The sequence below is a fragment of the Rana temporaria genome, chromosome 1 (genome assembly GCF_905171775.1).
Source record: "Rana temporaria chromosome 1, aRanTem1.1, whole genome shotgun sequence".
Taxonomy (NCBI): Eukaryota; Metazoa; Chordata; class Amphibia; order Anura; family Ranidae; genus Rana; species Rana temporaria.
In genome coordinates, this window is record NC_053489.1 from 242,212,672 (window position 1) to 242,224,995 (window position 12,324).

The 12,324-nt window shown below is 42.5% G+C and overlaps 1 protein-coding gene across 2 annotated transcripts in view; it reads left to right on the top strand.

Annotated features, from left to right (window-relative positions):
* Positions 1 to 12,099, top strand: part of CCDC157 (coiled-coil domain containing 157) — a 29,895-nt gene extending 17,796 nt beyond the window's left edge. The window contains exons 7-11 of one of the 2 annotated variants that reach the window (XM_040352029.1): positions 936 to 1,112; positions 1,435 to 1,597; positions 4,844 to 4,983; positions 7,216 to 7,316; positions 11,355 to 12,099. In XM_040352029.1, the coding sequence (XP_040207963.1) occupies positions 936 to 1,112; positions 1,435 to 1,597; positions 4,844 to 4,983; positions 7,216 to 7,316; positions 11,355 to 11,559 (786 nt within the window). In that variant the 3' untranslated portion in view covers positions 11,560 to 12,099. Of the gene's footprint in view, positions 1 to 907; positions 1,113 to 1,434; positions 1,598 to 4,843; positions 4,984 to 7,215; positions 7,317 to 11,354 lie in introns of those variants that run through there. The other variant, XM_040352034.1, reaches the window with a different exon arrangement.
* The last annotated feature ends 225 nt before the right edge of the window (positions 12,100 to 12,324 follow it).

Genomic DNA, 12,324 nt, shown 5'->3' on the forward strand with positions numbered 1-12,324 from the left:
CCCTGCTATATGAGGTGCAGGTAATGCAAAGTATGGACGTTGGCACAAGCGTATCTTTTTACGTCGTTTACGTAAGTCGTACGTGAATGGGGCTGTACGTAGGTTACGTTCACGTCACAGGCATTGAGCCGGCGTAACTTAGGGAGAAAATTTGATGTTATACTGAGCATGCGCGCGCATGCGCCGTTCGTTAGGCGCTTCATTTACATGGGGTCACGAATCACGATTCATTTCCATACAACACGCCCCCTACCAGCCTACTTTGAATTAGGCGGGCTTACGCCGGCCCATATACGCTACGCCGCCATAACTTAGGGAGCAAGTGCTTTGTGAATACAGTACTTGCCTCACTAAGTTACGTCGGCGTAGCGCATATGAGATGCGCTACGCCCGACTATAGATACGCCGCGGTACGTGAATCTGGCCCCTTGTCTGACTTCCAAAGCTATTGCTGAGCAATTGCCAATCTGGATAGCTGCTATGTAGAAACCAGCTCAAACAGCTGTGTAACAAGGAATCTTTATTTAGGTAAGCAACAGAAGAAAAAAATCTGTGTTGTAGCACAAAATCTTTATTCAAGGGATTGAACTCTTTCCCCACCCCCCAGGATAAAAATTACCTACGGCCCTGGGTAGTAATAGCATATAGGGATAAACTGTACATTTCAGAACCTAGAACCTATTGTTATTAATGCAACTAGTATATTTTAGTATTTGCTGTTGATCTAAAAAGACCTAGGCCTCAGTAGTGAGAATGCCTTTAATACGTATATAACTAAGCACCGGAATGCATAGTTTTTTTGTTGTTGTTGTTTTGTGGCTTTTTTTATTGAGAATTGTCTTTTCCAGTTCAGTCGTTTTTTTAGCAGACAAATACCTGGTGCAGTGTTCTTCTTGTCTATTAATAGACTTCACCCCCTTTTCAACGAACCCCAGTCCCTGCAGGCAAAGCAGAAATCCCTGTTGCAGCAGTTGGATCGGTTATCTCAAGAGTGTGAGGACCTAAGAGGCAGTTTGGACGACGCAGACGAGCAAAAAGCAAAACTGGAAGAGCAAATAGAACAAATAGAAAAAGAGGAGGAAAACCTGAAGAGACAACTGAAGGATCAACAGGTACTGCCACATACACGAATTACGCTGGCTACACACTATATGATTTTTATACAATTTTCTTGTACAACTTTCCTTTCGATGTACCAAAACCAGATAATATGAGGTCACACCTAAACACTTTCAATTTTGTATGCAATCAGACAGGCCCTTGTACTACATAGTTGAAGGTAAATCTAAAGGAAATTGAACAACAAAAGTTGTATAATGTGTATCCAGCTTTAGTCTGCCAAAAGAAGGAATTTTGCCTGGCAGAATTCTACCCATGGCAGTTTCTTCTATTCCACAGCAGGTATATCCTACTAATTTAAATTATTGGCTTTAGGAGGTGGTGAGAATACTTCAGCAGGAGAAGGTGACAATTGAGAAGTCTGTGTCAGAGGTGACCAAGCAGCTTACAGAACTACAAGGATGCTTGCAGGAGCAGAAGGAAAGGGAGAGACTGTTGATATCATACCCCGACTTACATCCTCTGCCTGAATTTGAAAGTAGGTTTTCATAATGGAACTTTCCTTGTCAGTTCTATAATGGGAATGTCATAGCTTAATGAAGGTTGAAAAAAGAGGCTGGTACATCCAGTTCAACCGATGTGTGTGTGGGAAGGTGCAGCGTGATGCGGTGACAGGAAACAGAGTCCAGGTGCAGTAACAGGAATGTAATAAAACAGAGGTGCAGCAATACAAACAGGCCCGGCGGGAGGGCAACCCGACCAGGAGCACTCACAAGTTGGACCTGTCCCTACTCTAGCCACTGAAAATGCACGCCAAACCCAGGAGCCCGGGTCTTAACCAGTTACGGACCGCCCGCCATCGTTATACATCGGTACTTTGATGTTAAATACCGTGGGTTTGGCAGCAGATAGCTGCCATAACCCCGGTATTTATTTATTTTTAAGCAGCGGGCAGTCCACTTTAAGATAAAAGTGGTTTCATCAGCAGATTTGCCACGAGATCCCTTTTATTGATGGCGGAAGAGGTGCCCCCCCTCCTCCCGCCATGTCCTGAGCGTCTCCGCCGCTTACCGCCGCTTTTGGAAGCGGCAGAAACAAACTAGTCCTTTGGCCTGATGGGCAGGAAGTCCTTGGAGGACCAGAGCGACGTAAAACGGCCTTATTTTTTTTCTATTGCTTTTAAGTGTAAAAGTGAGATCTGAGGTCTTTTTGACCCCAGATCTCACATTAAAGAGGTCCTGTGATGCTTTTTTTTCTATTACAAGGGATGTTTAAATTTTTACATTCCTTGTAATAGGAATAAAAGTGATCCAAATTTTGTTTTTAAAAGGATAGTGTAAAAATAAAAAGTAAAATAAATAAGGGAAAAAATAATGTAAAGCACCCCGTCCCCCCGTGCTTGCGCGCAGAAGAAAACGTATACATAAGTTGCGCCCACATATGTAAACAGTGTTCAAACCACACGTGTGAGGTATCGCTAGAATCGTTAGAGCTGGAGCAATAATTCCAACCAAAGACATCCTCTGTAACTTAAAGCTGGTAACCTGTAGAAATTTTTAAATGTCACCTATGGAGATTTTTAAGTGTCAAAGTTTGTCGCCATTCCACGAGCGGGCGCAATTTTGAACATGACATGTTGGGTATCAATTTACTCGGCGTAACTTCTTTCACAATATAGAAAAAAATTGGACTAACTTTACTGTTTTTTAATTTTTTTATTTAAAAAAGTGTATTTTTCCCCCAAAAAATCAGTTATAAGACCGCAGCGCAAATACGGTGTGACATAAAGTATTGCAATGACCGCCATTTTATTCTCTAGGGTGTCTGAAAAAAAGATATAATGTTTGGGGGGTTCTAAGTAATTTTCTAGCAAATAAAAATGATTTTAACTTGTAAACAACAAGTTTAAAAAATAGGCCTGGTCCTTAAGTGGTTAAATAGACTCTGCCTGACCCAAGATGGCCACCAAAGTCACATGGGGCGCCAGCATCCAACCTGTGACCGAGGAAACCATAGAGGAGCTAGGTTCCTCTTGAATTCCTCCTCCACATGTATTGGCACTGCGGACAGGCACCACCTGCAGTGGAGAAAATAGACTGCACCTGCCTATATGTGTATGTGTGTGTGATTTATATATTTTTTAGAAATTCCTATATATATTTCCATACCCTAATTTGTAAATCATTCTATAATTATTGCTTTATCTCTGGAATGTATGATCTAAATAATCCATGCCAGTATTGTGCTATCTCTGTTAGCTGTGGCTTGACATTGCATGCTATTGCTAAGTCTCTGATTTACGAGCACCCCCAGATCCTTATCCAGCATTAATTTTCCCAGAGGAGACTCTTCTAATGTGTAATTTGCATGTGTATTTTTGGCACCCGAATAAATCACTTTACATTTCTCAGTATTGAACCTCATCTGTCACGTAGCTGCCCAACCCCCTATTTTTTCAAGAACTTACTTTAATGATGCTATATCATGTGCCAAAGTTATATGGACTTATAATTCATCACATTGACCAAATTATCACAGTAACCACATAAGGCAGCCTGTCTCCTGAAAAAAAAAACTGACAAATGCTGGGCAACTCTGAAAGGTAATGCTCTGGCGCTTCTGCTTTGCGCAGCAACTTGTCACTAAGCACCGCCCACTCATTTTATGGACTTTATTTTATAGGACAAAGCAATGTATGAGGTGCAGCAGCTCAGAGCAAGCAATTAATTCTTAAAGCATAACTGTACTCACCAATAGCCAGATTCAGGTAGGGCGCCGCATCTTTAAGGCGGTGTAGCGTATCGTATTTACGCTACGCCGCCTTAAGTCAGAGAGGCAAGTACTGTATTCACAAAGCACTTGCCTCCTAACTTACGGCGGCGTAGCGTAAATGGGGCCGGCGTAAGCGCGCCTAATTCAAATGAGGATGGGGGGGGCGTGTTTTATGGAAATGATTGGTGACCCGACGTGATTGACGTTTTTTACGAACGGCGCATGCGCCGTCCGTGTACATATCCCAGTGTGCATTGCTCCAAAGTACGCCGCAAGGACGTATTGGTTTCGACGTGAACGGAAATTACATCCAGCCCCATTCACAGACGACTTACACAAACGACGTAAAATTTCAAATTTCGACGCAGGAACGACGGCCATACTTAACATTGACTAGGCCAGCTATGTGTTGGAATAACTTTACGCCGGAAAACGCCTTACGTAAACGGCGTAACTTTACTGCGACGGGCGCACGTACGTTCGTGATTTGGCGTATCTAGTCATTAACATATTCTACGCCAAACACAACGGAAGCGCCACCTAGTGGCCAGCGGAAAAATTGCACCCTAAGATACGACGGCGCAGGCCGTCGTATCTTAGCTAGGTTTAAGTGTATCTCAGTTTGAGCATGCACTTAAACTTACGACGGCTTAGATTCCGAGTTACGTCGGCGTATCTACTGATACGCCAGCGTAACTCTTTGTGAATCTGGCTATTAGAATCCAGCAATGCGCTATCTTTGGAATTCAAAGCCGGCCACTGACACCTTCAGGCGGCTGGCTTCTGGATCTCGATTGTCAGCCACTGTCACTGGCTGGGCTGAGATGACATCACTCCAATGCGTGTGGGTGTTCCGTCAGATTTGGCATTGCTGAATTTGTGCAGTAGCTGTTTTTTTCCCCCTATATTAAAGCCACTATTGTTACTCTAATGATGATTTTGAAAAGTAAAAAAGAGTTTTATGAATTATCTTGACTGTTCTATTGTATGACTTTATGGTGACATTCTGAAGGTTCTGGTGATATCACTGAGGATATGGAAAAACAGCTCCAAGCAAACAGCATTCGTATCAGCATTTTAGAGGAGGAGAACACCAAATTGAGAGCCAGTCTGCAAAAACTCCAAGAAAAGAGCAAACAAGGGCCACTTCAGGTAAGTGCCACAATCTATGCAGCCAGTGGAATGCAAATTGGCACTTAACTGACTTATGAAAGAACAAAGTGTTCATACTGAACATTTACAGGTATTGTAATGTATGCCTGAATTGTGATGAACAATGTAAATATGAGAACACTAAATCTGACAGGGATACCTGGATCACAAGAATAGCTGCGAGATTAGCAATGGCTGCCTTCAGCCTCATAGCTAGTTCTTTGGGATCCATTGAGGTGTTTCATTTCATTTTCTTTACAGTTGAAGCAATATAAAGTCTACACACGTAGTTTTATGGAGGAAAAAAAAGTGATGGTTCAGTTTAAATACTTCTTAAGTAGAAGTTCTTAAAATAAAAAAATCCCTTTAGTTTTACTCTTGGCCTTTTTGGCCAACAGGAATGTGTAGAAGGAGGGAGGCGTTTGGCACTTCCAGGATATCCTTAAAGGGTCACTAAAGGAAAAAATATTTTTAGCTGAAATTACTGTTTTACAGGGTATAGAGACATAATAGTTAACTGATTCCCTTTAAAAATGATTAAAAATAGATAAAAGAACAATCATATAATGTACCTGCAGTTTAGTTTCGTTTTTGCTGTTGTTTCCTGGTTCTCTGATGTACAGAGCCAGAGAGCCAATAAAGGGCAGCGATGCTTTGTAAAACGAAACTGGATTGGTGCTGACACACAGTAATCACACCTCCTTGATTAGTCACCACAGTGAGAAATCTCGCAGTACTGTGGTGATCAGGAAACAGACAACCAGGACATGAAACCAGGACTGCAGTAAGGTAAAGGAAGCTATTAAGCTAAAAAAAAAATCCTTAAGTGACCCTTTAAGGTATGCCTTATCAGTATGGCCTGGGATTTGGGCAGAACAGGGGCACTGAATCTCTTAAGTGTCTGCAGTATAGGATTTTTGGGATTGTTAAAGCAAGAGTGTAACTTTAGGGTGCCAGAGGGTTCCTGCTGTACACTGGTGGTATTTTTTATTGTACCTTTTACGGGCAGACAGCTACACTGACAGTCTGCAGGAGCCTGAAATTACACATGCGATCTGCTGATTACAGGCTCCTGATTAAAAAAAAAAGAATAAAGGCACATTTTTTTTATCTGCAATTTTTTTTTTTACAAAAGTGAACTTATCCTTTAACTTTCATTTCTATGTGAAGTTGGGCTTTAAAGGGGATGTATGGGTTGTTGTTTGTTTTTTTAAATAACAAACATGTTATACTTACTTCCACTGTGCAGCTCGTTTTGCACAGAGTGGCCCCGATCCACGTCTTCTGGGATCCCTCGGCGGCTGTCTTGACTCCTCCCCGCTTCTGGTAACCCCCCTAGGAAGCACTCTCCCAATGGGGTTACCTTGCGGGCGCACTCCCGAGTCCTGTATCCGGCGTCCATAGCCGCCGACTACAGGACTCGGCCCATGCCCCCGGCCCTTGCGTCATTGAAATTGATTGACATCAGCGCGAGCAAATGGCTGCGCTGCTATCAATCTATCCAATGAAGAGCCAAGAAGCAATTATGTTCTCGACGCGGGACTTTCAAGGGCTCAGGTAAGTAAATGGGGGTTCGGGGATGCAGTAAGTAGCGGATGTTTTTTCACCTTCATGCATAGGTTTACAACCCTTTTAAGCATTTCTCTTGGGACAGACTCCATCTGAAATTGTCCAGAAATGCTTGCAGTTGGCCATGAGACCTTCTCCTCAGAAACATTTAAAAGAAGATTTTTTTTTTTTTAGGCATGCTGTCTGACTGTAGACACATAAACATTAGTGAGGTTTTCTCAAATTGAACTTCAAAAGTGGAAATACACTTTAAATACAACCAATTTGGATCAGCGGCGGCTGGTGGGTTTTTCATTTGGGGGGGAATAAAACAAGCACCGCCCCCCCCCCCCCATCCAGGCGACCGGTGGTGCGGAATTGACAGCACACCCCCATCTCCGGGAGGCCGCCGGTGCAATGACAAAAAACACTTCCCCACTATTGGAATCCATGGTCCGGCACCCTGATATGTAGATCATGGGGCCGTATGCATGGGCGGGGGGGGCGCAGTGCTCATGCGCTCTTTATAAACGGGCCGCCACTGATCTGGATTCTGATTGGTTGTTAAGGTTATTGCACCTAAGAACTAATACTTAGGAATAAGACATTTTTAATAAAGTACCGTAGTGCTGTACAAATACATTTTGCTGTAATAACAATGTTTACACATTTTTATTCATTCAGATAATTCCTCAGACTCGGCTGTGGACACTCACACCCAATAGAGAGGAAATGTCTCCAGAATCTCAACCTGCTTACAATAATAGCAGAAGCAGCTCAGTGAAGTAAGTGTTTTGTCACTATCCTTTCATGTCATGAACCATTTGGACTACATCTACATTTTCATTACTGAGCTTAAAAAAGCTAAACCCAGGAGTGCAGGTGTGAATGTAGCCTAATGTATAACAGCTTTTATGCTTCCCAGGCCGCTTTTTCCTGCCCTCGATGCTTCTGCTTTAAAGTGTAACTCCACTTTTGTGGGGAAAAAAATAGCAAATAAAAAAAAATATTGCATATACCAGGGTTTGACAAATTTGCTTGGAATCTAGGAGCCAGCTAAAAAAGTTAGAAGCCAAAAAACGCGCCCCGTCCCAATGAGCTTGCGTGCAGAAGAGAACGCATACCTGAGTAGCGCCCGCATATGTAAACGGTATTCAAAACACACATGTGAGGTATGGCTGCGATTGGTAGAGCGAGAGCAATAATTCTAGACCTCCTCTGTAATTCAAAACATGCAACCTGTTGAATTTTTTAAACATCGCCTATGGAGAATTTAAAGGGTAAAAGTTTTTTTCGCCATTCCACGAGCGGACGCAATTGAAGCGTGACATGTTGGGTATCAATTTACTCGGCGTAGCATTATCTTTCACAATATAAAAAAATTGGGCTAACGTTACTGTTGTCTTATTTTTTTTAATTAAAAAACGTGTATTTTTACCAAAAAAAGTGCGCTTGTAAGACCGCTGCGCAAATACGGTGTGACAGAAAGTATTGCAATGACTGCCATTTTATTCTCTAGGGTGTTAGAATAAAAAAATATATAATGTTTGGGGGCTCTAATTAGAGGGAAGGAGATGGCAGTGAAAAATACATTAGAATTGCTGTTTTACTTGTCATGCCAATGGCCACCACAAGATGGCGCCAGATCACAGAAGGAAGCTTAGGTCTGCAGAAGGCCACAAAGCCGCGGCCTCAATTACCGGCCAACGCGGGCCCGCTGCGGAGGTGGGGGCGGTGCTGCGCGATCGCGGCGGGCCCGCACCGGCCGGTAATAGAGCCTTCTGCAGGCCTAAGCTTCCCCGAGCGCCAGGTCGCTATTTGTTGTCGCAATTTGCGACCCCTGGCATATACAATAGCTACACAAGCAGTATTGTAATTGAATGTTATGAAAAATTACCTTTCCTTTTAAATCTGTTACACGGAAATGTAACTTTCTGCATGTGTTATTGGCTTACTGATTTTCCCAGAAGTCTGGACTAAGATAAAAGTCAGATTTTAGGTATTCTCGGCAACATTCATTTTTAGTGAGATACTCCCAAAGGGTTATTCGTTTCCAATGGGATGAAGGCCATTTTGTCTCGATAAAACGCTGCAATTTTCGGGTATTGGTATGATATAGATTTAAAAAGATATTACAACGCAGTTATAATGGCACGAATGATAGAATGGACAAATACAAAAAATGTAAAAAGATGTGTTGGTATGGAAAGCATGAGTAAAACACATCTAGATAAGAAATTATGGATACCAAGAAAGTACAGAGCACTTGATGAAGGCACATAGGATTTGACAAGAAATGTTTTTAAAGTATGAAATTTAATTCATAAAAAACAACATAAGAGAACTTTGATCCCATACTTATTAAATGCAGCGAAAGGAACAAAACCCCAAAAATGACTAGACCTGGGAAAACCGACAATAAGGCCCCATACACAGGGGAGGATTTATCCGCGGATATGGTCCAGCGGACCGTTTCGGTGGATAAATCCTCTCGAGGATTTCAGCAGATTTCTCTGCGATGGAGTGTACTCACCATCGCATTGAAATCCGTGCCGAAATCCTCTGGCGATGACGTGTCGCGCCATAGCCGCGATTATGACGCGGCGACGTGCGCGACGCTGTCATATAAGGAATTCCACGCATGCGTCGAATCATTACGACGCATGCGGGGGATCCCTTCGGACGGATGGATCCGGTGAGTCTGTACAGACCAGCGGATCCATCTGTTGGGATGGACTCCAGCAGATGGATTTGTTGAGCATGTCAGCAAATATCCGATCTGCTGGAATCCATCCCAGGGGAGATATATCCGCGGAAAAAGATCCGCTGGCGTGTACACACCATAGGATCTATCCGCTGAAACCCATTTGCTGGGATTTATCTGCGGATGGATTCTATGGTGTGTACGGGGCCTAAAGGAATGGTTGGAAAGAATAAACTACATATTTAAAATGGAATATCTTAGTAGTAGAGAGGAGGGCCTGGTAGAAAGATTCAATAGTATATGGTAAAAATGCATGGTTTTTAAGAAAACTACAAATTACACAGAAAAACTGATGTAGAGTAGAGAGTGAAAAGGATGAGGAGAAAGGCAGGCGAATAAATGGGATGAGAGAGACAAACATATGGAGGATTTTTTCCTTGGGGGTTAATTATATTAGAAAGTGTCAATAAACTCTACTAGTATATGTGTTGACATTTGTTTGTTTATAATATAAAATCAAATAAAGTTTATATATATTAAAAAAAAAGAACACTGCAATTTCATCAGCTGATGAATAATGAAAAATTCACTCCCATTCAGATTCACTCTGTAGACATCAAACAGCGTTTTCTTCAGAGTAGAAACAGGTAGAACTTTGCAACAAAGTTTGTCAAAATCCCTGCAATGTACCAGAGGGTTTTTTTTTTTTTCCTAACAAAAGTGGCGTTACTCTGTAAAGCAGGGTTTTCTGCGTTTACACATGTTTAGCTGTATTTTAGAGTTTCTAATTGGATCCTTGATGCACAGAATTCTATTTTCTTTAAATGCAGCTAAACTGACTGCATCTAAATGCCAGTAAACGCTGAATTTGAATGACGCTATTGAAAGTTCAATACCTGCATATACTGTATATGCAGTAAAGTGACACTATAGGTTATTTTTTAATTTTTTTAAGTAACAAACATGTCATACTTACCTCCACTGTGCAGCTTGTTTTGCACAGTGTGGCCTCGAACACTGTTTTCTGGGGTCCCTCTGTGGCTCTCTCGGCTCCTCCTCGCATCAGATAACCCCCTCTGGGAAGCGTTCTCCCAAGGGGGTTACCTTGGGGGCGCGCTCCTGAGTCATGCATTCGATGTCCATAGCTGCCGAATGCAGGACTCAACCCCGGCGCCCACGTCATTGGATTTGATTGACAGCAACGGGAGCCAATGGCTGCGCTTATATCAATTTATCCAATGAAGAGCCGAGAACCCCGGGCAAAGATCCAGCGCTTTCTCGATGCGGGACTTTCCGAGGTTCATTTAAGTAAAACAGGGGGCTGGGGGGCGGCTAATAGTCAGATGTTTTTTCACCTAAGGTGAAAAAACAGGAAGGTTTACAACCTCTTTAAGAATTGTCCTCTAAAAACATATAAACACGGGTTTGACACTGCGAGGATGAATGAGGTCTTACAGTATCCTCAATAACGTTCACTAGGTCTGCAGTGATAGAGATATACAGTATCCCACAAAAGTGAGTACACTCCTTACATTTTTTGTAAATATTTTATTATATCTTTTCATGTGATAACACTGAAGAAATTACACTTTGCTACAATATAAAGTAGTGAGTGTACAGTTTGTATAACAGTGTACTTTTGCTGCCCCCTCAAAATAACTCAACACACAGCCATTAATGTCTAAACCCGCTGGCAAGTGAGTACACCCCTAAGTGAAAATGTCCAAATTGGCCCCAATTAGTAATTTTTCCTCCCCAGTGTCATGTGACTCGTTATTGTTACAAGGTCTCAGGTCTGAATGGGGAGCAGGTGTGTTAAATTTGGTGTTATCGCTCTCACTCTCTCATACTGGTCCCCTGGAAGTTCAACATGGCACCTCATGGCAAAGAACTCTCTGAGGATCTGAAAAAAAGAATTGTTGCTCTACATAAAGATGGCCTAGGCTATAAGAAGATTGCCAAGACCCTGAAACTGAGCTGCAGCTTGGTGGCCAAGACCATACAGCGGTTTAACAGGACAGGTTCCACTCAGGTTCCAGGACAGTTTGCTGGCTCTAGTCATCATTTCATTTTTTTTTCTTATTTTTTTATTATTTATTGTTTTCTTTTAATCATACAGGCCTCCCACTCCAAGACTTAATTCAGTCACCTGCACTAAGGATTCAGAGAGCACATCATCTTTCAGTCACCCAGAAAGAAAAGGTTCACGTCAAGCTGTAAATCTGACGTTTCCACTTGAGAACTCTCCAATTGCTGCTTATGCACGTGTCAAGCAAGTAAAGGGTAGAAATCGAAATCGAACCCCTAGCTCAGATCGCAAGTAGCAGGCATACTGACACATAAGAAGAACACGAAAAGTCTTTCTGTCTGGGCCTGCTCCCATATTGGGATTTATTTACTAAATGAGCAAAGACTGCAAAATGAGCAGAGGCTGTTTATTTAGCAATTAAAAATGTCGGTAACTAAAGAGAACTTCACTTTAATACTCAATCATGTGTAGGTGAAAAAAAAAGAAAAAAAAAAGGATTTTATCTAGCACTTGATTGATTGACTGATGAATTGATTCACTGAAGTAAGTATATAACTTCACCTTAGTTGTTAAAGCGGAACTCCAGCCCCCCCCCCCCTCCATAAATGTTAAGTCAGCGGCTATAAATACTGTAGCTTCTGACTTTTAATATTAGGACACTTACCTGTCCTGGAATTCAGCGATGCCGGTGTACTGCCGAATAATTTCCACCCGGGGGATAAGGACCCCCTTGTACTGCGCAAGCGCGGCGCTGAGTCTCCGAAAATAGGCGAACATGTAGAGCTGAGAGTCAGCTCTACACGGCGCATGCACAATGACTATAAAGCCTCATACATACGACCGAGGAACTCGACGGACGAAACACATCGTTTTCCTCGTCGAGTTCCTTGTTAGGCTGTCGAGGAACTCGACAAGGCAAGTTTCTCCATTCCCGTCGAGGAAATAGAGAACTTGCTTCCTTTTTGGCTCATCGAGTTTCTCGACAGTTTCCTCTACGAAAATGGACACACGACCGGTTTCCTCGGCAAAATAATATCTCCCAGCAAGTTTCTTGCTGTTT